At 42.7% G+C, this 25,886-nt stretch overlaps 2 protein-coding genes across 2 annotated transcripts; both read right to left on the reverse strand.

Moving 5' to 3' along the window:
• Positions 1–2,776: 2,776 nt before the first annotated feature.
• LOC102270805 (histone H2B type 1-N) lies at positions 2,777–3,214 on the reverse strand. Its single transcript, XM_070376132.1, has one exon. It carries the CDS (start codon positions 3,172–3,174, stop codon positions 2,794–2,796), a length of 381 nt encoding a protein of 126 aa, XP_070232233.1. The 5' UTR covers positions 3,175–3,214; the 3' UTR covers positions 2,777–2,793.
• A 4,023-nt stretch (positions 3,215–7,237) lies between these two features.
• Positions 7,238–10,814, reverse strand: LOC102281065 (interferon beta). Its single transcript, XM_070376133.1, has one exon. The coding sequence runs from the start codon at positions 8,275–8,277 to the stop codon at positions 7,717–7,719; it is 561 nt and encodes a 186-aa protein (XP_070232234.1). The 5' UTR covers positions 8,278–10,814; the 3' UTR covers positions 7,238–7,716.
• Between the last annotated feature and the right edge of the window lie 15,072 nt (positions 10,815–25,886).

Consider the following 25,886-nt stretch of genomic DNA (forward strand, 5'->3'; position numbering starts at 1 on the left):
GAAATCAACCCTGAATAATCATCGGAAGGACTGGTGCTGAAGCTTTAATACTTTGGCCACCTGCTGAGAAGAAAACAACTCATTGAAAAAGACCCTGTTGCTGGGAAAGACTGAGGGCAGAAGGAGAAGAGGGTAACAGAGGATGAGATGGTTGCTTGGCATCACTGACTAAATGGACATGAGTTTGAGCAAGCTCCAGTAGATGGTGAAGGACAGGGAAGCCTGGCTTACTGCAGTTCATGGTGTCACAAAGACTTGGATACAACTTAGCAACTGAACAATATGTATGTATATATATACACACACATGTACAATTTATATTAAATAAGTATACACATGTGTGTTGCCACTTTAACATAAAAGGGTGGAAAACAGATGTTTACTTGAATTGTTATCTTATCCTGTATTATTTACCTTCCTGCAACATAAATGCTATCTCATCAGCAGGGTAACAGGAAAACTAATTAAGTGGCTGTTGCTGCTGCTAAGTCACTTCAGTCGTGTCCGACTGAAGTGCAACCCATAGACGGCAGCCCACCAGGCTCCCCGATCCCTGGGATTCTCCAGGCAAATGACTGTTAGTGGTAATTAATCAGAGAAGGCAATGGCACCCCACTCCAGTACTCTTGCCTGGAAAATCCCATGGACGGAGGAGCCTAGTGGGCTGCAGTTCATGGGGTCGCTAAGAGTCGGACACGACTGAGCGACTTCACTTTCACTTTTCACTTTCATGCATTGGAAAAGGAAATGGCAACCCACTCCAGTGTTCTTGTCTGGAGAATCTCAGGGATGGGGGAGCCTGATGGGCTGCCGTCTATGGGGTCGCACAGAGTCGGACACGACTGAAGAGACTTAGCAGCAGCAGCAGCAGCAGTGGTAATTAATAGACTAAGCGTAATAATTTGTCAAATATTTTATATAGTGTTTCATAAGTTGCAATTAGTTTTAACGGTTAACTCTTCATTGCTACAAAAATTTTGTTTTAGTCTTCTTTGGTCCTTGCCCACAGCACGTGTGTGATATTTTTTGAAGATCATTTTCAGGAAGACTGAGTTCAACTTTCCATTTCCTATATTTAGATCAGAATGAGACTCGTGATTGTGGACCCAAATGGAGGACTCACTCATCAGTTTTTCTGCAGTCATCCTCAAGTACTTGCAAGGAATTGCCTGATTCTTCTTTTCTTGTCTCCTTTGGGTAGTAAGGAAACAGCAAGTAACCTGTCTACACTGTGGATATTTTCCTGTAGGCAATGCCTTTGGGGATCAGCTTGGACGTTTCTTTCAAACAGTCGATTATACTGTGAACTATGACTGGCATTCTTGTCATTCTCCCCAAAGCTGAACTTGGAGAAAAAGCATTTGGGTCAGATTGTATTTTAACAAAGTGTGTGCAAGCAAGAACATTACTTGTTCCCCTCGACCCCTACCCAGAACTTCATTTGGACAAATAGTGCAAACGTGAACATGGTCTCATGCCCTGTCAAGTACAAACTAGCACGTGCCATCGGCACTTGCCATCTACCTACAAGGATTTAATCATGTGCTCTTGCAGCTGCTGATTTTTAACACCCCTGGAAAGGAATTCAGGGTGGAAAGCAGAAGTGAGGCATGCTGTGAGCAGGGAAAACTGGCAGAACAAGTCTTCAGAAGGTTAGATGTTTTCAGGAGCCCATTTTATGAACCTGATTCTTCTATCTCCTCATATCTAGAAAGCAGGAACATCCTTCATGGTGATGACTGCTTCTTGTGACTCCAAGAAACCTTCACGGCACTGGCGGAAAACTTCTACAAAAAATAGGCACATGATTACATGTACTCTCCCTTCACCAAAATCACATATATCCCTCCGTGCCTTTTTGGAACAGCTTCTCAGAGCTATCTGATGTGCTGTCTCCTGGGCTACAGTCCTCTTTTTGCCCCCTCAAAAACTTTCAACTTTCATGTTGTGCATTTTTGAAAGTCAGCACCCTGAACTTATTTTTTCATGCATTCCTCACCCAATAATTTCACAACTTGATTGCAGTGAGATTCACATGAGGATAAATCCAGGCCATGGAATGTGAGAGGAAGTGCTCTTGCCCTGTGTAGTCCTGGTGTTTGGAAACATCCCCTGTGAGCCACCAGACTTCATCCCTTTACTGGCGAGTGTAGTAATTCAAGTACCACATTCAATTTGGAGTCACATGAGCTGATGATGGAAAAAGCCACTGAACAAAAGGTACCTGTGTCCCTGAATCATTCATTCATTTCAGTTGGTCAGTCATGTCCGACTTTTTGCAACCCCATGGACTGCAGCACCCCTGGCTTCCCTTGGTCCATCACCAACTCCCACAGCTTGCTCAAACTCATGTCCATCGAGTCAGTGATGCCATACAACCATCTCATCTTCTGTCACCCCCTTCTCCTCCTGCCTTCAATCTTTCCCAGCATCAGGGTCTTTACCAGTGAGTCAGTTCTTCACATCGGGTGGCCAAATTACTGGCTTTTCAGCTTCAGCATCAGTCCTTCCAATTAATATTCAGGACTGATTTCCTCTAGGATGGACTGGTTTGATCTTGGTGCAGTCCAAGGGGCTCGCAAATTTCGTCTCCAACACCACAGTTCAAAAGCATCAATTCTTCGGCCCTCAGCTTTCTTTATAGTACAAATCTCACATCCACACATGACTACTAAAAAAACCATTGCTTTGACTAGACAGACCTTTGTTGGCAAAGTAATGTCTTTGCTTTTAACTGAAAAGAGCCTTTGGGGTGTAGGCCAAGCCTTACCGATCACTCCATGGCGGGCCGGCTCACTTAGAACTGGTGTACTTGGTGACGGCCTTGGTGCCCTCAGACACGGCGTGCTTGGCCAGTTCTCCGGGAAGCAGCAGGCGCACGGCCGTCTGGATCTCCCTGGATGTGATGGTCGAGCGCTTGTTGTAGTGAGCCAGGCGCGACGCCTCGCCCGCGATGCGCTCGAAGATATCGTTGACGAAGGAGTTCATGATGCCCATGGCCTTGGACGAGATGCCGGTGTCCGGGTGGACCTGCTTCAGCACCTTGTACACGTACACGGAGTAGCTCTCCTTGCGGCTGCGCTTGCGCTTCTTGCCGTCCTTCTTCTGCGCCTTGGTCACTGCCTTCTTGGAGCCCTTCTTCGGGGCCGGAGCGGACTTCGAGGGTTCAGGCATGGCCGGGAGTTTACTGCCAAACAACCCAAAAGCAACAGGAAGAAAAACTTCAAGAATATTCCACAGTTTGTTGTGATCTTCACAGTCAAAGGCTTTGGCTTAATCAATAAAGCAGAAATACATGTTTTTCTGGAATTCTCTTGCTTTTCTATGATCCAACAGATATTGGCCATTTGATCTCTGGTTCCTCTGCCTTTTCTAAAACCAGCTTGAACATCTGGAAGTTCACGGTTCACGTGTTGCTGAAGCCTGACTTGGAGAATTTTGAGCATTACTTTACTAGCGTGTGAGATGAGTGCAATTGTGTGGTATTTTGAGCATTCTTTGGCATTGCCTTTCTTAGGGACTGGAGTGAAAACTGACCTTTTCCAGTCCTGTGGCCACTGCTGAGTTTTCCAAATATGCTGGCATATTAAGTGCAGCACTTTCACAGCATCATCTTTTAGGATTTGAAATAGCTCAACTGGAATTCCATCACCTCCACTAGCTTTGTTCGTAGTGATGCTGCCTAAGGCCCACTTGACTTTGCATTCCAGGATGTCTGGCTCTAGGTGAGTGATCATACCATCATGGTTATCTGGGTGATGAAGATCTTTCTTGTGTAGTTCTTCTATGTATTCTTGCCACCTCTTCTTAATATCTTGTGTTTCTGTTAGAAAAATGGTCCATACCATTTCTGTCCATTTTTTGTTGCCTGTCTTTGCATTAAATATTCTCTTGGTATCTCTAAGATACAAAGATTCTTGAAGAGATCTCTAGTGTTTCCCATTCTACTGTTTTCCTCTGTTTCTTTGCATTGATCGCTGAGGAAGGCTTTCTTTTCTGTCCTTGCTATCCTTTGGAATGCTGCATTTCAATGGGTATATCTTTCCTTTTCTCCTTTGCCTTTCATTTCTCTTCTTTTCTCAGCTATTTGTAAGGCCTCCTCAGACAACCATTTTGCCTTTTTGCATTTCTTTTTCTTGGGGATGGTCTTGATCCCTGCCTCCTGTACAATGTCATGAACTTCCATCCATAGTTCTTCAGGCACTCTGTCTATCAGATTTAATCCCTTGAATCTATTTGTCACTTCCACTGTGTAATCACAAGGGATTTGATTTAGGTCATACCAGAATGATCTAGTGTTTTTCCCTACTTTCTTCATTTTAAGGGTGAATTTGGGCTTCCCAGGTGGCTCAGATGGTAAAGTGTCTGCCTGCAATGTGGGAGACTGAGTTCAATCCCTGGATCAGGAAGATCCCCTGGAGAAAGAAATGGCAACCCACTCCAGTACTCCTGCCTGGAAAATTCCACTGACGGAGGAGCCTGGTAGGCTACAGTATATCGGGTCATAAAGAGTCGAACAGGAAGGACTGGGTGACCTCACTTCACTTTACTTCACTTTGGCAATAAGGAGTTCATGATCTGAGCCACAGTCTGCTCCTGGTCTTATTTTTGCTGACTGTGTAGAGCTTCTCCATCTTTGACTGCAAAGAATATAATCAAACTGATTTCAGTATTGACCATCTGGTTATGTCCATGTGTAGAGTCGTCTCTTGTGTTGTTGGCAAAGGGTGTTTGTATGACCAGTGCATTCTCTTGGCAAAACTGTTAGCCTTTGCCCTGCTTCATGTTGTACTTAAGTCTAAATTTGCCTGTTATTCCAGTTATCTCTTGACTTCCTACTTTTGCATTCTACAGGGTGGGCATAAGACAATTGGTTACAGGGCGATGTAGGGGGCGTTGCTGACAAAGTGAAACATTGTAGCCGCCATGAGATTATTGGCTGTGCGGCGATGAGATATTGGCTGTCCCTAATGATTTGGGGTGGGGGGTGGTGGCGGCTTGTGTTGCAGTCACGGTGGAGTCCCGTGGTGGTGAGGAGACTATTGGCTGTGGAACAATGGGAGGGCGTTGTGTACCAAGAGAAACACAGTGGCAGTGATGACACTACTGGCTCTGCTGCCATGGGGAGGGGCGGGGGCGGGGGGTGGGCATTGCGCAGATGGAGCGCAGCAGCTAAGAGACTATTCACTGTGGCACCCTGCTGGAGTGTTGCTCACAGGTCGAATCTCGCGGTGGCTAGGAGACGATTTGCTGTGGGATGATGGGAGAGCTTTTGGAGAACAAAGTGTAACACAGTGGCCGCTATGAGACTATTCGCTGTGGGACTGTGGGAGGGCGTTGAGCACAAAATGGAACATGGTGGCCGGATGATACTGTCTGCTACGGGGCGATGGGAGGGCGATACCCGGCGGTGGCGATGGGAGTACAGCCGATGTGACCTTATGACAGCGTTGAGGACAAAGTGAGGCTGGGGATCAGCGAGGAGACCATTGGTTATGGGACGACCGGAGGGGATGCGCGCACAGGAGGACCTGCGGTGGCGATGAGACTATTTGCTATGGGACAATGGGACAGAGTAGAGGTCAAAGTTAAACCAGGCTGTGGAGATGAGACCTTGGGCGATGGGAGTATGGGGCAGCTTTGAAGAAAAGTGAAACACCACGGTGGAGATGGGATTATTGGCGATGGGAAGACAGGACAGCGTTGTTGTGCACAAAGGGGAAACCGGCGGCGGCCGTGAGCCTATAGGTGATGAGACCGTGGGCGGGAGCTGGACACCAAGGGGTAATCGGCGGTGGCTTTGAGACTTTTGGCTTTGAGAAGCGTGGATGGCGATGCGGACAAAGTGAAAGCCAGCCACGGCGATGAGACATTTGTCTATGGGACGCTGAGAGAGTGTTGCGCACAGTGTGAAACTGTGGCAGCGATGAGACAATTGGCTACTGGACGATGCAAGGGCGTTGCGCACAAAGGGGAACCTGGCGCTGGCGAGGACACTCTTCGCTAAGGCGCAATGGGAAGGCGTTGTGCAGAAAGTGAAACACGGCGGTGGGATGAGACCTTGGGCGGTGGGAAGACTGGGACTGCATTGAAAAAAAATGAAACCCGGCGGCGGCGATGAGCCTATAGGGAATGGGACCACGCGAAGGCGATGCGCGCACAGGAGAACCTGCGGTGGCGATGAGACTGTCAGTGTTTGCCTTGGGAAGTCAGAGGGCATCGCGGACACGTGTAAAACAGCGGAGGCGGTGAGAACATTGCGATGGGACGATAGAACTGCGGTGTGGACAAAGTTAAACCCGGCGGTGGGGGTGAGACTATGGGCGATGGGACGATGGGAGGGCCTTGAACACAAAGAGAGGCCAGGTGGAGTCTGTGAGACTATAGGCTTAGAGCTATTTTGGACAACGTGAGAAACAGCCAAGGCGATGAGACTGGCTATGGGACCCTGGCAGTGCGTTGGACAGAGGAGAACTCAGCGGTGGCCAGGGGACAAATAACCATGGGACGGTTTGAGGGGACTTCCTAGGGCTGAGACAGACTGCGGCCACCACCTGGGCAAGTGACCAGAAAACAGTGAGCTCCTGGAATGCTCTGGAACTTTCAGAGTGTCTTTCAAGGATTCAGCCGTGAATTGGGGGTGTTAAGTATTCAGTAGCTAAAAAGTAGGAATATTTTAAAAACACAGCAATTTATTTTTAAATTAATTTTCTATTTAATTAATATACTTATTTTAAATGAAATATTTCAAGTTTCCAGTTTTATAATAAATTTATATATATTTTAGGTATTTAAAGTATAATTTTAAAAATAGCATTTTAATAAACATTATTTAAATTAAATTTTCTTTGTATTAAAACAAGTCTTTAATATACTTTTACATTTCTGTTTTTAGTGGATGTAAATTTGTTAATAATTTCATGATTACTTTTCACTTACTTTTAATTGAGAGAATTACCATGTTTGATCATTTCTAGTGACCCAATGGTAGTTTTAAGTAATTTTTAACTCATATTCTTGAAATCTCTTTCTGAGGACAACATTGTTGGAAATAAAGGTTGGAGTACACAAGCAACTAAGGCCATTTAGAAGGTCAGAATTTTTCATTTACTTGAGTAAGAATTTTATAAACTAAATGGAATTTCCCCGATTTTATTGGCATCAAGAAGGCTTACTTTGTAAGACTCTCAAATGTAAGGTGATGTACATTTCTCCCTAATTAATAATAAAAAAAAACCCCACATCATATCAAGAAGCCCTACAAAATGAGCTGTCTGGTACATTTAAAGAAGTGAAAAGACAAGAGTAGGTAAACAGTATGGATACATGGAGAGCATGCATATAACTTAGACATTCCACATGGTTTCCTTGTATTTTAAATGCCTCAAAGGCAGGGGCCAAAAACTCTACTACTCTGCAGGCTTGTTTTGCAATGAATGTCTCCAAGGTGCTCTGCAATTTTTAATATGTGTTGTCACATAAATCACGTTGACATTGAAACTGCCACGTTAACTTTTGTTTCATAAATAATTTGTTTCTCATACAAAAGTTTAAATAAATAAATAATGCATAAATCAATTTAAAAATAGCTTAGTCTTTAACTGTCCATTGAAACCCAGTGCATTGCATTGTCAGTTACTTCAAGAGCCTCTGCTGGCTGAAGAGTCTCACCTCAAAGTCACATTGTCCCTTCCCAGAGCCACAGGTGGGAGATGTTCAGTCACGGACGTAACCTGTTAGTCTCATCAGGAAAGAAAAGTTCGTGAGTATTTGCACTTGCACGACTGTCCAGGCACACCTGTCGTACTCCTTGGACTCCAGGTACTGCATGAGGTTGAAGTAATATTTCCCTAGGTGGGGAACGATCGTGTCTCCCGTAGTGGAGTTTTGCTTCTGCATTATTTCCTTCTGGATTGGCTGCAGACGATTCATCTGCCCATAGAGTTCCTCAAGGAGGTCCTCGATGATGGTCTCAGACCAGCCAGTGCTGGAGAGGTCTCGGGTGAGAATGCCGAAGATGTGCTGGAGCATCTCATACATGACCAATATGGCATCTTCCTTCTGGAACTGCTGTTCTTGCTTCATCTCCTCAGGCATCTGGAAGTCCATCCTGGCCTCGAGGCAATGTTGAGGAGTTGAAGGTAACTGCCACAGGAGTTTCTGACACACTGCAAGGCTCCGCCTTTGTTGGAATTGAAGCAAGCTGTAGCTCCTGGAAAGAGCTGTGGTGGAGAAACACAGCAGGAGAACCACTGGGAGGAGGCAACGGTGGGTCATGATGAAATCAGGAACAGGGCTACCTGTTCTGCTAGTAGGTGCTGAAGCTGAGTCTTCAAGGGTTTGCAGAGTGAATGTCCTTCGTCCTTGAGTGTGGGCTACTTATACAGCATGGCCCTCCATTCTTTCTATTTGAGAGGAATTTCCCACTTTCAGTTCTCCCTTTCATTTTTCCCATGTCATTTAAATTATTAGTTGCCTCTAAAACTCTTTTCTTTAAGCTCCTTGCTATTTTAATTTATATATACCATGGGGAAAAAAGATATAGAAACCGAGAATTTCTAATGTTTTTTAAAATTTCAATGAATTGCTGAATCTTAAAGAAAAATATAAGCCAAATAACTAGATTATTACAGAATTCTTTCATTTTGAAAAGATTGTTCTTTTTTTCTTTTCATATTATGAGATTTGGGGAGAGGGGGCCTTGTTTGTAAGACTTTTCTTTTTCATAAGAATTAGGTTTAATTCAGAAATCTGCTATTACCAAACAGTAATACTTGCAGTTTGTGATTTTCAAAAAGATACCTATTTTTTTCTATCTAAAATAGAGTGATGTTCCTAGAGGCAGGGGTGGAGGCAGGGAGGTTCCAGAGGGAGGGGATATACGTATACCTATGGCTGATTCATGTTGATATATGGCAGAAACCAACACAATATTGTAAAGCAATTATCATTCAACTAAAAATAAATATATTTAAGTAAAAGAAAAAATAATGTATATAAAAAACAAAACAGAATGATGTTAAATTAAGTTGTTCTGAATTTTTTTGGAGGCCTTAGCCATAAGGAGCAAGACATCACATAACTTTATCAACCTTGTTGTTGGTTTTCAGTCGCTAGGTCAGGTCCGACTTTTTGCGACCCCATGGAAGGCAGAATGCCAGGCTTCCCTGTCCTTCAGTACCTCCCGGAGTTTGTTCAAACTCATTATCACTTCATGGTAAATAGATGGGGAAACAATGGAAACAATGACAGACTTTATTTGCTAGGGCTCCAAAACCAGTGCAGATGGTGACTGCAGCTAGGAAATTAAAAACTACTTCTTTTTATATGAAGGTGCCATTTAAATTTTTCTGGAGGCCACATCAAAAGAGTAAAAAGAAAAAAGTTAATTTGAACAGTATATTTTCTTTAACAATATATCTAAATGTTATCATTTCAACATAAAACAATACAAAATTAGTAATGAGATAGTTACATTCTTCTTTTTCATAGTGCCTTCAAAATACAGTGCATGCTGTTAGTCACAGTACAGCTCAGGCTGGACTAGGCAAGCGCTCAGTTGGCCACATGGGGTTGTCGGCTCCATGGTGACCAACACAGCTCAAGATGGAGGGAGCAGTAGGAAAACAAGATCAACATTAAACTCAACCACTTCGTTTTATATGAGCTTAAAGTTGGAAAACGACATTTAAAAATGATACCATTGACAATAACATAAAATGTCTACTACTGAGAAACTGTCATAGCCAGAGGTGCCTAAGAAGACGTGGCAATTAAAGGTAATGGGGCATCCTAAATGACATCCCAGAACAGAAAAAGAACATTAGGTTAAAAAAAAAGGAGATCTGGGAATTCCCCGGAGATCTAGTGGTTGGGACTCTATGCTTTCAGGGCAGGAGGCCCGAGTTCCAGCCCTGGTCAGAGAACTAAGATCCCACAAGTCTCAGAACCAAAAATAACAAAATAAATAAAAAGTTGCTCCAACCAGACTGTGTGTGTGGGGGTGGGGGATGGGGAGAGGCATTAAGGAGTTCTTAATAAAGTGTAGACTAGGTAATTTTTAATTAATTAATTTATGACTGGACTGGCTCTTTGTTGCAGCAGGTGGGCTTTCTCTAGTTGGAGCAAGCGTGGGCTGATCTCTAGTTGAGGAGCTCAGGCTTCTCACTGTGGAGCTTTCTCTTGCTGCAGAGCACAGACTCTAGGGCACGGGCTCAGTAGTTGGGGTGCACAGGCTTAGTTGCCTCACAGCACAGGTAATCCTCCCTGGCCGGGATGGAACCCATGTCCCCTGCATTGGCAGGTGGATTCTTAACCACTGGCCCACCAGGGAAGTCCCAGACTTTAATCCTTTTGAATGTAGCATTGACAGGCCCAATTACCTTCACTTTTGGCCTCTAAGTACAAGTCTATAATTGAAATTTGATTCAAACTAGATGGCCAGAAACTAATGAAAAATAGAAGGTTTCTCTGTTCCATTCAGATTGTCTTATTTTTTCAATCTTGATGATCAATAAACATTAAGCAACTTGTCCAACTAATTCTTTTCTGAGAGAGCAAAAGACATGTAAGCATGTGATGAGGTGGTCAACATCAGTGAGAAGGGAATACAGAGTCTACAATAGGAGACTGCCAAGGCCACCTCCTACTGAGACTGACACTGTCATTTAGTGAGCAAATATTTATTTAGCAAATGTTTCTTAACCATTTCATAAACAAAAGAAACAAATGCTGCCGACTTATTGGACTATTTTTAAAATGTCTCTCAATAAACTTTAGCTACTGGCTTGATTATATATTTTTCACATTCTTTCTGGGTTTTTTCCCCAACATATTTATTATTTACTGTTGTTGCAAGAATGAATGAAACAGTTTTTTCATTACATTTTCTACTTTTTAATGGACTGGGTTTTCCTTGCATTTTCATACACAAACACATAACAAAATAATTTTGGTTTTTAATCTGGCTAAGTTTACAAATGCTATATCTAAAAGTATTTGGTTGGATTTTCAAATGTTTAAATGAATGTATATTGTCTGCAAATAAAAATTTTAAAGGATTAAAAATGTCAAGGGTGATGTTCATATAGAGCAACTGCTATTTGGTGTATAAATTTGTAAATTAAAAACATTTTGTAGCATAGTTGAAATATGCATAGCCTATGATCTAGTAACTGCAGCAATCAGCCTGGGAAAAAAATCAAGTGCATATGCATCAGGATATAAGTAAAGAATACTTATACCAGCACTATTGATAACAGTACCAAACACGAAATGACGTAAAATCCCTTAAAATGGCATAAATAAATAAGTTGTTGTCTAGGCTTATAATAGGGTTGTTAATAACAAGATGTAAGAAGCACAATAAACCCACAAACATAGTAGTGAGTAAGAGAAACTCAACTCAAAAGAAAACCAACCATTTGTATAAAGTGTACACAAATTTAAAAAATGGGCCAACCTAACTGGAGACATTTTGCTTGGCAACCTAGAGAGCTCCTGTGAAGCTTCAGGACCACAATGGAGAGTCTGTCTCCAGCTTGAGGGAAGAGCGTGTCTTCCCACCTTCCAGCTGCGGCCTCGCTCTCGCCCTCTCTCAGCACCTGAGGCTGACTCTGCCCAGGCTGGGGTTGCCCTGTGCTCACAGCCAATAGCTGATGGGCCCAGAGCCCCTGCTCAGGCCTCCCACCTGGTGTGGAGAGGGACAATATGCAGAGAGATCTAAGTGCCCCTGGTTGCAGTCTTCTTTCTTCCCCTTTCTCACACCCTGCACATCTTGTCACAGGCCTTGGATAGACTCATTGTGCACTTTTTTTCTAGCTCACTTCAGGATGCAGCTGGAACCAGGTACTTGGCTGAAGGCCTCTCTGGCTAGCTCTCCTAACTCCTCCAGAACATACCCAACCAGAGGATCCCACACTGTGCTCCCCTGTCACTCTCAGAATGCGCCCATCAGAGGGTCGATGGCCCAGGAACAGGCAGGAGCAGCCCAGGCCTTGTTGTCACTGTTTGCTGCCAGGACCCGCTGCTGCTGGACACTCAGACCTGCCCTTTCAGAACATGCCCATCAGCATCAAGCCTGCTTTTACTTCAGATCCCAGGCCGTTCTCTGAGCTGGACGTTAATCCTCAGAATCACTATCAGGGGTGCAGTGAGTCAGGCTAACCCAAGGTTGAGAAAATGGTTAAAAGGACAACACATTGGCTGCAGCTGCTGAACAAGCCTCAGAGGCTGCCCTCTGCTGACATGTGAGCAAGTCCCACTGTGTGGGTTCTGGGTTAGTTTCCTGTCTCTGAGGCAGTTTCTGAATCTTCCTTAAAGAGAAACAGCCCAAAGCAAAGCCATCTACATACTCAAATCCGACAAGTGACTTGAGTTTTGTTACATCATCAGAGATTGTGTAATGAACCACAGAAGGCAAAAATAGCAACGAAGTTGATGCAACAAGTGAAAAGGAAAGTAAATGCAAGCTGCCAAATGGGATTTCAGGATCCAGCCTGGGAATCCCCTCTGGCCTGGCCTCCTGGCTGAGTTGAGTGCACAGAGCAGAGGATCGTCCTGACTGCCTGCCAGACGCCTGTGTCTTCCTGGCTGAAACTCTGAGCTCCTAAACTCCAGGGAAAACAAAGAATCCAGTGAGGGTGGGGGTGAGTCCTTGTAGACAGCTGGCCTCTGTGCCAGGTAAGAATGTTTCCGTCTAGAACTCTGGGTATTGTTGCAACAGGCTTGGCCTCGTCATCCCAGTGAATGGCTATTTCCCCTCTCACTGAGTGGTGGGTGAGCTGCAGGAATCTGTCTCTGAACAGCTCTCTGGGAACTGCCTCATCTTCCTGAGCACAGAACCAGAACATCAGGAAATAATCTTCTAACCAGATTCAAACCCAAAGAGTTTGTACGTCAGGAGCACTTAGGAAGTGTCTGGTACCATTGTGAGCATGTGCTATAAATTAAGGCAATTAATCTTACCACACTTTCAAGATAAGCCTTTATGATTATCTTAGTTTTGCATTTAAGACATAATGCAAGATTTTATAACTAGGCAATCTATTTTGATGTATAAATGAAGAAAAATCTCAAAGATCTATTTGCAAGGAAATATAAATAAATGAGAAACTGAATTATATGAAAAATGGATATTTATGTGATATACATTAGTATGTCCATATGTATAGATTTATTAACTACATATAAAAATGTCTAGAAGGATACCCATTAAATTGTTAACAGTATAGGATTAGGATGCATCCTCCAAGAAGTCAAGGGTATGCATTCCTTTGTATGAGTTATTTAAAAGTTTATGGATGATGTGTGTTTAATATATATAAATAAGCTTAAGAAACCCTCTTTACTTCTTTAGAGTCACATGACAGCTACTGGTTCTCACATCTCTTAGCTGTCTCTGCAATCCCCAGGCTGCCTTGTTCTTCTTGCCTCCATTTGAACAATTTAGGAAGACTCTTTTCTCAGGAGTGACCCAGTATAGAAAACTTACTCTGCCTTCCACATCCTACTCCAGGATCCTAGATTCCACATATGCAGATTGACCTCCCATGATGGATGTGCTGCTGCTGCTAAGTTGCTTCAGTCGTGTCCGACTCCGTGTGACCCCATACACGGCAGGCCACCAGGCTCCCCCGTTGCTGGGATTCTTCAGGCAAGAACAATGGAGTGGGTTGCCATTTCCTTCTCCAATGCATGAAAATGAAAAGTGAAAGTGAAGTCATTCAGTCGTGTCCAACTCCTAGAGACCCCATGGACTGCACCTACCAGGCTCCCCCATTACTGGGATTCTCCAGGCAAGAGTCCTGGAGTGGGTCGCCAGTGCCTTCTCCGCATGATGTATGTGGTTCTCCACTAATCCTTGAAGGCGATCCGATTCTTACAGGCCCCAAGCAGGAAACTGTGTCCATGACCTGGGCTTTTCTCCACTCATCTCCCTCCCACTTCTAATCTATGTCTCAAGAATCACATTCAATCCCTCCTCACATTGTCCATTGTTCTTCTATGACCCTAGGTGGGTAACCCCATTCCCTTTTTATTCAGGTGACTTCAGTATAGGTTTATCTTGTAGGATCAGGCTTTGGGTTAGATTTTATTCAAAGGTGTGTGCTAGTCCATTTGTTTTTTTCAAATTACTTTTATTTTCTCTACTGAAAAACAAGAGTAGTCTTATAAAAAATATAAACAAAGCAAATGTGAATGATAAAGTTTAAATGCTATGAACAGTGTAAATATTTCCAATAATTTAAATAAATAAATAAATATTACAACTTTTTAAGATATGGAAAATGGATTCTTAAATCTGTTTTAAAAAGTTATGGTAACAAAACATTTAACATACATTTAAATAATCCCATATATTAGCTATTACTTATATGTCATCTGACACAAAACTAGAGTTAAAGGTTGCACTTTGAGTCTTAGAAAATAGCCATTTAGTTGACCAGATGAACTGTTTTCACATTCAACACCTTCTTTATTTCCTGAGTTTTCCAATGAGCTTGCTGGCAAAGACCAAGCACCTTCTGATTTCCAGGCTGACAACCTCCCAGGCACAGTGGCTGTATTCTTTCTCTTTGAGATACACACTGATTCGCTGGAAGTAACTCTTCACAGCCAATCTGGAGTTCTCACTCCCTAGAGGTGACTGTTCTGGTGTCCTTCCCTCCTCAGACACGTGTCCAGGTCCTCCAACTGCTGATCAAGTCCCACGAGGAATCTGTCCAGGAGGCTCTGTCCCGACCTGCAGAAGAGCCCGTGGTGCTGAAGAGCTGGAAGGTCTGCTGGAGCAACCCGTGCACAACAGCTGTGGCTTCTGTCTTCTCAAGCCTGGTCCTGTGCACCAGGGTCTGAGGAAATCTGAAGTCAGTCCTGTCCCTCAGACAGGACACAATGGGCAGTCTCTCCATCTGACTCCAACGTGTGAAACTTTCCAGATTGCCGAGGTGGCTTGCAGGCAGCTCACAGCCCAGGGAGCACGTGGGGCTGGCAGCAGAGCATCACCAGGGCCAGCAGCACAGAGATGGGGAGGGCCATTGGGATGCTGGGGGCTCGCAGGACTGCCTGCAGGGGAGATCTAGGCAAGGTCTGAGGGCTTGGGGTGATGGGTGGCTCTTAAAGAGTGAGTAGAGAAACTTTCATTTTCTGGGTTTTTCCACAGTTTGCCCTTTCCTTTCTTTTTCTACTCTTTGTAATGAAATCAATAAAAGTGCTAATTTTTGCCATGAGTGCCTACGTGGGGACATCAAATCATCCGTGCCACTGTGGTTGATAGCTACACAGCCGTATGTTATGCTTTTTACACCTCCTTAGTTGTTCCTGGGAGAAGAGTCTGGTCAATGTCAGAGAAGGACAAAATATTCATACAAAAGGTGGCTTTTCCAGGTCACCAAGAAATGCTCAGTACGAAAAGAGCTTATGAGAGAAGCTTTTGATTTTTCTCATGTTTTCCTCATTTACCCTTTTCTCCCTTCTTTAAAAAATTTCAGTTGTGATTGTACCTTTACGATATAACCTGAGTAGGCCTTAAGCTCCCTGGAGACATTATAGGGAACAATATCACTAATATCATTTGTTTAAAATGAGTTATTTTGCAACTATAATCCACAAGTCACTTTTTAAGGTGCTGGTTGTCCTAAAACATTCATGTTTGCCTGTGTTTATTTCTCTTTCTCCTCTACCACTACAATATTTCACAGGATCCTTTGCTTCAGTCTTTGTGAGATAGTACAGATAATCTCATCTCCTTAAATATTTCCTGGGAAGTGATAATCTACCATACACTCAGGGATACTGAGGTTGCAATTACATTCAATCCTTGTAATCCCAATTCTAATTATTTGTAATTATATTAAACAGAATTTGACTGCCCTGATAGATTGTACAGCTTCCTTATGAGATAAACTCTAATTATTGCATGTTTGCAAATGGCACATGAAAACTCAGAGGGGAATCCAGGATTAAGGTGTCTGTCCCAGACTTGAAGTAACACCGAGGGGTCTCTGTCCCATTGTTGTTGGTCACTTATGTAACAGGCGTGTCCTGATAGATTGTAAGCTCTCTTTGATCCCATGGACAGGAAGGTGTCTGTCCCAGAGAAAGTGCACAGAGGGGTCTCTGTCCCAATGTTGTTGGTCACTAAGGCATGTCCAACCTGTCCTTCTCTATCTCTCAGAGATTGTTAAAATTCATGTTCATTGAGTCGATCCAATGCAATCGAAGCATCTCATCCTCTGTTGTCCCCTTCTTGTCCTGCCCTCAATCTTTGATCAGGGTCCCTTCTCTTCCCTGCCCTCAATCTTTCCCAGCATCTAAGAGGTCTTTTCCAGTGAGTATTTGGGCTCTTCCCATCAGTATTCTTGCTGAAAATCCCTTGGAGCTGCAGTCCAGCTCTGTCCCAGAAGTAGTTCTAAGAGAACTATACACACCAAAGTTTGAGTAGACCTAGTATTTGAAGACTGTTTCAGAAAATGATAATCTTCTGCAAACAAAGAGAGTAAGAGTAAATCTAAATGGATTTTTTAACTTTCTGGATAATTTCTCAAAATATTATCTCAGGTGGAAACAGAGACTCTCAGAGTTGTTGTTTAATTGCCATAATCTGCCAGGCTCCTCTGTAGATCTCAACAAAACACCACTTGAAATATAGGATTGGAACTTATCAGGTGCAAAGGGAACTGTGTACTCAGCTGTCATCTACTGATTGTCCTGTCCCTGGAATGAGTGAATGGCACTTTTGTGACAATGACGAATAGGAACTGGAAAGGAAGACCTTACTAAGTGTTCCTCTAAAATAGGAAGCACATTGTCAGAGCAGACAGCTCGGTCCGGTGCATGAGACAGTGGACATGGGGGCAAGACTCCTGGGTTGATGTCACAGCTGCAGCCTGCACTGCCTGTGTGACCTTTGGCACTATGGTTGTCTCCTCTTATATGGAACTGATAATCATATAAGTTTCTCTGGATTTTTCTGAAGATTGTAGGACGTAACGTACTTCTGACAATGCTTGGACACATAAGATTTCAGTATCTGTTAACTGTTCCCACGAGGCAGAAAATTCACACATCCAACTATGGAAACTGGATAGAATTTCCCTGAGATGACCTGCTTCCCTTCCCTTAATGCTCAGCTCACTGGTCAACATTATAACATCTAATCTCATCTCTTGCGTGAACATGATGTGCTGTCCAAACACTACATCTAGTAGCTTCCAGCTAACAGCTGACCCCTCACACATGAATAAAATGACCGTCCAGTCTGTACCCCAGTCTCTTTTCAGGGTGAGTTAATAGGTTTACATCCTCAGAATCCATTACCATCCACGAAGAGTGAGAAATGTAAACAGACAAATAAAGATAAATAAGTAGATACTGGGAGTTAGCAAAGCCGTCCACTATCCTTTTAGGTAACACTGTGCCTAAGAGCCTGCTACCCTCCCCAGGCTCTGTCTGCAGCTAAACCATTTCACATAAGCTGGTCTGCAATCTGTCACTCTGTAGAGCTCTTCATCCCTGTTTGTGTAGTTAAGTGACATTTGTCATTTGGACAGAGACGTCACTATAGTTTTTTCATTACATCATTTACTTTCTCTTTACCTTTGTGGGTTACTTCTTCATTCACTGCTTACTTTTACTTTCTAGGAATGTTCAATGAGTGGAAAGTTTTGATCTCTTGAAAAATCGTGAAGGAAATACATTAACTATTCTATTCATTTACATTTTCTGTTCCTTTTTTTGCCATAAACCTCAAAGTGGAAATAGAAAAGATTGTAGGAACATTAGCACAGCTTTTACAAACTGAAATACAAATGTCAAAGAAGAGGTAGCAATATGAAAACTGTATAAAAGGAGCTAATAAAAAAGTGGGTTGCTTGGACATGGCAAGGACAATGGCCTGGGATAAAAAGGGACATTCTAACCACTTGAACACTTGGACAGGAGCAGTGGTTACACTTTACTTTCATGAAAGTGACTTTGGAGGATTCATCATCTTGGTTATAGGCTTAGTTTGTAACCAGGAAGGGTTAATTTTGAATTTACACTGGATCTGCTTCTGTGACTTCAATTGTTTTTGTCCCAGAAATTCACATTTGGGAAGGCCAGAATCACAGATAGATATGACATCTTTGTTTGTTGACATGACATGAGATATTCCATTTCACACCACCCATGAAATGACTATCAGGAAGTGCAACTAACACATCCGCCTACCTGAGGCTTGCTGGCTGTTCTGGGAGATATTTTCAGGAATTAAACGTCCTTTACTTTGTTTCCTCACCTCCCCCCATGTCTGATTCATAAAAGAGTCTGATACCCAGGACCCCCACAAGATGGTTATTTTGAGGCACTAGCCTTTCCTCTTCTCAGTCAGCCAGTTTCCGAATAAAGTCCTTTCCTGCTCCCAACACCTCGTCTTGGATTCATTGATTTACCCAGCTGCAAGCAGAGCAACTTGGACTCTGTAACAAGCTCAGCATTTTGATTGGCACATCATAAATGTTTAGTAATTTCCTCAGTTATGGAGAGTAAATACAACCAAAATTGACAAATTAAAAGTTCTGCTGAAGAGAATAAGGTGATATCCATGCATAAAAGCTCAGATATTTTTCACGTCTAATCAATTCTTTCAAGAGGAATATGCAGAGGCAGCAAAAGATTTGAAAAAGAAGTCTAACAAAGTTTCCTTAAAAGTTGATCTTAGCATCAGGAAGAAAGATCCAATAGCTCTTAATATATCATTAGTTCCAAGTTACTGACATGATAAGCATTCCATGGAATTAGAACATCTACGTTTTTAATGAATACATTTTACTTCAATGTAAGGATACAGAAGAGCAGAAACTCATGACAGATTTCCAGGCTGTTGAACTGAAAGGCAAGCCAAAAATGAGGTAGTACATGTATCTTGGTAAACTCAGAATATGAACATTTTGGACTTAATATTTAAGAGGCACACAACAGAAGATCCTTAGATGAAATGAAGATGAAACAAAGCTCACAACCGCTCATCTCAACTGGAATGCTTCCTTGAGGAATTGACCAATGGTTCTTTATCTCCTCAATGATGATACTGATGATGCTTTTATCTCAACCCCATCTCTTCCTCTGAATCCATGAACTGCCTCAGAGCCTTGACTTGGAAAAGCAGGAGACCTTCACATTTGCATCAAATAAACACAATCTCTCTCTTTCCTGTCTGGGCTACAGGAAAGACTTCAGATTCCCTCAGGAGCAGGTGAGTGGCAGCCAGCTCCAGAGGCCCAGGCCTTCTCTGTGCTCCACGAGATGCTCCAGCAGAGCTTCAACCTCTTCCACACAGAGCACGCCTCTGCTGCCTGGGACACCACCCTCCTGGAGCATCTCCGCACTGGACTTCATCAGCAGCTGGACGACCTTGACGCCTGCCTGGGGCAGGTGATGGAAGAGGAAGACCCTGCCCTGGGAAGGACGGGCCCCACACTGGCCGTGAAGAGGTATTTCCAGGGCATCCATGTCTACCTGAAAGAGAACGAACACAGTGACTGGGGCTGGGAAACTGTCAGTGTGGAATTTCAGAGGGCACTTTCTGTGTTAACTGAAATGAAGATGAAGAAAATCTCAAGAATAAGAAGGAAACCAATGATTCTCACTGTGACTAACCCCATCTCTTCCAGAGTCCAGACTCTTCATTTTCAGTCATTTTCAAATAAACAAAACTCTGATTTCCTGTCTGGGGTACAGGAAAACTTTGAGACATTTTCAGGAGCAAGTGAATATCCAGAGGCCCAGGCCTTCTCTGTGCTCCACGAGATGCTCCAGCAGAGCTTCAACCTCTTCCACACAGAGCGTGCCTCTGCTGCCTGGGACACTACCCGCCTGGAGCAGCTCCACACTGGACTCCATCAGCAGCTGGACGACCTGGACACCTGCCTGGGCCTGGTGACGGGAGAGGAAGACTCTGCCCTGGGAAGGGTGGGCCCCACACTGGCCTTGAAATGGTACTTCCAGGGCATCCATGTCTACCTGAAAGAGAAGGATGAGTGGCTGGGCTGGATGGCTGTGTTAACTAGTTCCTAAGAAAACTCAGAAAGTAAGAAGAAACCTGATTCTCAGTGACTCATGTCCTAGCTCAGACTCTTCATTTTCAGTCATTTCCAAAACTCTGATTTCTGCCTCAGCTATGAAATAGTTTGAGTGACATTTGATATTGGCATTAATATTGAGAATATCAATATCCAGCTGCTTTTAGAATTAGAGGAAATATATCTGATGCCCTGTGGCTGAATGTTACTGAATAACATGTTTTTGTATGAATGTAACTCATTTATTTATATTAATTTATTTATTTTTATGGTTCTTGCATTTATATGTTCTATTTATTACATGCATGCATGCTATGCATGCTAAGTCACTTCAGTCGTGTCCGACTCTATGCGACCCTATGGACAGCAGCCCCCCAGGCTCCTCTGTCCACAGGATTCTTGAGGCAAGAATACTGGAGTGGGTTGCCATTTCCTTCTCCAATTTATTCCATAAGAATATAGAATTTTCTTTAATAAAAATGTACCTTTTATTTACTCATGAAATGTATTTGAAGACATGTTTCTTCCTCTTCCTTTTGAATCTTTTCCCAGAGGCCTAATGCTGTAAAACTACATTTTTACAGAAAGATGTTGTGCAGTGTGTTCCTTTATTTGCTGGCCTTGTGGAGAGTCTTGAGTATGAGAGGCAGAGGCCCTGACCTTACAGAGCTCACACTGGAGCAAGGACATTGCCATGAAAGAAGTAGTTATAAGATAATTAGGTATTTACATTTGGGCCCTGGGCTACACAGAAGTATCAGATGCTGATGGCAGTGAGTATCCTGGGAAGCTCATTTAGACCACCTTTAAATGACTTAGCAGCAGCAGCAGCAGTCTCCCCAGGGAAGTAATCCAAAGTATGAGACTTGAAGAATGAGTATGAATTTGTTAAGTAACTCATGAAGAGCAAAATTTCCCAGAATAAAAAAAAAAAATTAATAATACAAAACAAAGCATAGCATATAGAGTGTCCCTGCACAGGAATGGTTCTGGTACTTTTAAAGACGTGAACAAGACCGAAGTCGGTAGACTGTACTCATGCATGTAGGGGCTATCATGGCATGACCCTGGAGATATGGAAAAGGGCCCAGTGATAGACTTTTGAATGGTGTTAGATTTTATCTTAAGAACCAAGGAAATTACTTGCGAATTTAAAGCTACAGAGCCACTCGGACCAAAGCAGATGCAGGGAAATTCATGAAACCAGCAGTTCTCAAAGTGCAGTCTGTGGGCCCCTGCAGATCCCCAGGACACTCTACAGGGATTCATGAGGAAAAATAATTCCTATAGTGATATCAAGATCTTATCTGTCTTTTCCACCACAGTAACAACTTCTGCTGGTGGTGCAAATACAGCGCTGGGCAAGACTACAGAGCTGCAGTGTGGATCTGAGCAGGGGCACCTCAGTGCCTAGTCATTGTCATGCTTTTACGTATCATATACTTGAAGTTGGAAAAAAGGACAGTTTCACGTAAGAAGATCCTTCGTGAAACAGCAAGATGAGGAATTTTATGAAATCTTAACTTTGGAGTACACATTTAAAAATATTCTCCGTTGTAGTCTTTTTAACATGTTGTGTGACAGGCACGTCTGCTGCATGCCTGGTGATTGTTCTGAGGAGAAGCACTTGGATGATGATTATGTGAGTTATGAGCTAGACTACCACTCTCTTGAGAAGATCAAGCTTTACTCCACAGAATGACAGTCAAATCATGGTCACTCAGAAGTGCGCATTTGACAGATACTTTCTTATACTATTTCTATTAATGTTATATGAATATTCTTGTTGACTTTAATGAATGAGGCCAATCTATTTTCTATTCATGTCTCCAGGATATGAATTCATCTCAGTGTGTATCTTTGCTTCTGAAAATTTGACAAGTAGTGATTTAATTTCCATTACTTACAAAATTTCTAATTCTATGGTTTAATTTTGACCTGACATAATTTATCAGGATGATGTTACATCTTTAAATGATGCTTTAAAATAATATTAAAATTAATTGTAGGCATTGTGATCTGGGCACACAACTTAAAAAAATATTTTTCCCCTGGAGGAATTATGGATATTTTCTGTGAAGTCTAATGTATGATAATTTTCATGGATGGTTTATAGATATTCGAAACAAGTTATATTTCCTATTGTAGGTTAAGGGCCCAAGAGTGTTAATTGCTAATTTCCTCCTCTAAATGATAGTTTCCATTCTTCTCTTTACTACTTTATATATGGTGTTTTACAGACTAGTAGCATTGTACTGTGGAGAAGGTACTAGCACCCCACTCCAGTACTCTTGCCTTGAAAATCCCATGGACAGAGGAGTCTAGTAGGCTGCAGTCCATGGGGTCAGTAAGAGTCATGTCACTTTCCCTTTTCCCTTTCATGCATTGGAGAAGGAAATGGCAACCCACTCCAGTGTTCTTGCCTAGAGAATCCCTGGGACAGGGGAGCCTGGTGGGCTGCCGTCTATGGGGTCGCACAGAGTTGGACACGACTGAAGCGAGTTAGCAGCAGCAGCATTCTACTAGGCTTCCCAGGTGGAGCTAATGGTAGAGAACCTGCCTGCCAATTCAGGAGACAAGAGGAGACACCAGTTTGATGCCTGGGTCAGGAAGATCCCCTGGAGGAGGGCATGGCAACCCACTCCAGTATTCTTGCCTGGAGAATCCCATGGACAGAAGAGCCTGGCAGCCTATGGTCCACAGACTCACAGAGAGTCAGACACGACTGAAGCAACTAGGCTCGCAGGCACAGCATTGAGGTAAAACTTCAGTGCTCCAGTGTTTCTGTTCACATTGCTATATAATGTTATATTTTTTACTCATTGTTTTATACTATTTGAAATTTAGCTCAAGCATTGTTAAAATTTAATTATAGATTCAATGTGTTTCCTATGTATATTGAACTTCTTTCTCACGAAGAATAATTTTTTCTCACGTGTTTGTTTCTGGAATTCTCAAGTGTATGAATATTGATATTAATGACAAAGATCTCATTGATGTTAACATTGCCACCTCTAATTATTTCCTACATTGTATTTTCGGGCTGTGTATTGGCCCCCTTCTGTGTTGCCCCTGTTTTGGTATTAAGTATTTAGTATTATTGCCAAATTCAGACATAAATTGAAGAAAGTAGGGAAAACCACTAGACCATTCAGATATGACCTAAATCAAATCCCTTATGATTATATAGTGGAAGTGAGAAATAGATTTAAGAGCCTAGATCTGATAGATAGAGTGCCTGATGAACTATGGAATGAGGTTCGTGACATTGTACAGGAGACAGGGATGAAGACCATTCCCATAGAAAAGAAATGCAAAAAAGCAAAAAGGCTGTCTGGGGAGGCCTTACAAATAGCTGTGAAAAGAAGAGAAGTGAAAAGCAAAGCAGAAAAGGAAAGATATAAACATCTGTGTGCAGAGTTCCAAAGAATAGCAAGAGGAGATTAGAAAGCCTTCTTCAGTGATCAATGCAAAGAAATAGAGGAAAACAACAGAATGGGAAAGACTAGGGATCTCTTCAAGAAAATCAGAGATACCAAAGGAACATTTCATGCAAAGATGAGCTCAATAAAGGACAGAAATGGTATGGACCTAATAGAAGCAGAAGATATTAAGAAGAGATGGCAAGAATACACAGAAGAACTGTACAAAAAAGATCTTCACCACCCAGATAATCACGATGGTGTGACCACTGACCTAGAGCCAGACATCCTGGAATGTGAAGTCATGTAGGCCTTAGAAAGCATCACTACGAACAAACCTAGTGGAGGTGATGGAATTCCAGTTGAGCTATTCCAAATCCTGAAAGATGATGCTGTGAAAGTGCTGCACTCGATATGCCAGCAAATTTGGAAAACTCAGCAGTGGCCACAGGACTGGAAAAGCTCAGTTTTCATTCCAATCCCAAAGAAAGGCAATGCCAAAGAATGCTCAAACTACCACACAATTGCATTCATCTCACATGCTAGTAAAGTAATGCTCAAAATTCTCCAAGCCAGGCTTTAGCAATATGTGAACCGTGAACTTTCTGATGTTCAAGCTGGTTTTAGAAAAGGCAGAGGAACCAGAGACCAAATTGCCAACATCCGCTGGATCATGGAAAAAGCAAGAGAGTTCCAGAAAAACATCTATTTCTGCTTTATTGACTATGCCAAAGCCTTTGACTGTGTGGATAACAATAAACTTGGAAAATTCTGAAAGAGATGGGAATCCCAGACCACCTGATCTGCCTCTGGAGAAATTTGTATGCAGGTCAGGAAGCAACAGTTAGAACTGGACATGGAACAACAGACTGGTTCCAAACAGGAAAAGGAGTATGTCAAGGGTGTATATTGTCACCCTCTTTATTTAACTTATATGCAGAGTACATTCATGAGAAATGCTGGACTGGAAGAAACAAAAGCTGGAATCAAGATTGCCGGGAGAAATAACAATAACCTCAGATATGCAGCCGACACCACCCTTATGGCAGAAAGTGAAGAGGAACTAAAAAGCCTCTTGATGAAACTGAAAGTGGAGACTGAAGAAGTTGCCTTAAAGCTCAACATTCAGAAAATGAAGATCATGGCATCTGGTCCCACCACTTTATGGGAAATAGATGGGGAAACAGTGGAAATAGTGTCAGACTTTATTTTTCTGGGCTCCAAAATCACTACAGATGGTGACTGCAGCCATGAAATTAAAAGACGCTCACTCCTTGGAAGGAAAGATATGACCAACCTAGATAGCAAATTCCAAAGCAGAGACATTACTTTGCCAACAAAGGTTTGTCTAGTCAAGGCTATGGTTTTTCCTGTGGTCATGTATGGATGTGAGAGTTGGACTGTGAAGAAGGCTGAGCACCGAAGAATTGATGCTTTTGAACTGTGGTGTTGGAGAAGACTCTTGAGAGTCCCTTGGACTGCAGGGAGATCCAACCAGTCCATTCTGAAGGAGATCAGCCCTGGGATTTCTTTGGAAGGAATGATGCTAAAGCTGAAACTCCAGTACTTTGGCCACCTCATGTGAAGAGTTGACTCATTGGAAAAGGCTCTGATGCTGGGAGGGATTGGGGGCAGGAGGAGAAGAGGAAGACAGAGGATGAGATGGCTGGATGGCATCACTGACTCGATGGACATGAGTCTGAGTGAACTCCGGGAGTTGGTGATGGACAGGGAGGCCTGGCGTGCTTCTGATTCATGGGGATTGCAAAGAGTCGGACACGACTGAGCGACTGATCTGATCTGATCTGATTATTTGATTTTAGGTTTTTCTTCCTCTTCCAAGTAATAATGGAGTTTGTGTATTAAATCAATCGATAGCATCTTTAATGTTTAAGCAGATTCTATGAATTTTTTATTATTTTAACCTTTATCATTTTGTGTCTCAAATGTGTTGGATTTATGCTTTACTTTTAACATGACTTTTACATGGGTTTTGACTCTTGTCATACTCCATTCAGTTCTCCAACAGTCATTTATTTTAGTAAATATGTAATGTTAAAGCAATTTAGACTTTCTCTGAATCCTTGAATGAAAAACTAAAGAACGAAAACTGCAAAATTTAAAGTAATTTGAGACTTCCTTGGCCGTCAGTGGTTAGGACTCAAAGTTTTCACTGCTGTGGGCCTGGGTTCGATCCCCAGTCAGGAAACTAATGCCTCTTAAGCCACATGGCACAGCCAAAATAATAACAAACTCTTTAAAGTACCTTCCACTCATGTGACTACTCACTTGTAGTTCTTACTAGGACTGTTGCTTTTCATCAACACAGCAAATGCTCACAAGAGACTTGATAGGACTAGAGATGCATGTGAAGCTATGGTCAAGTGTAAACCCAGGGGAATGT

The sequence above is a fragment of the Bos mutus genome, chromosome 8, assembly GCF_027580195.1.
Source record: "Bos mutus isolate GX-2022 chromosome 8, NWIPB_WYAK_1.1, whole genome shotgun sequence".
Classification (NCBI taxonomy): domain Eukaryota; kingdom Metazoa; phylum Chordata; class Mammalia; order Artiodactyla; family Bovidae; genus Bos; species Bos mutus.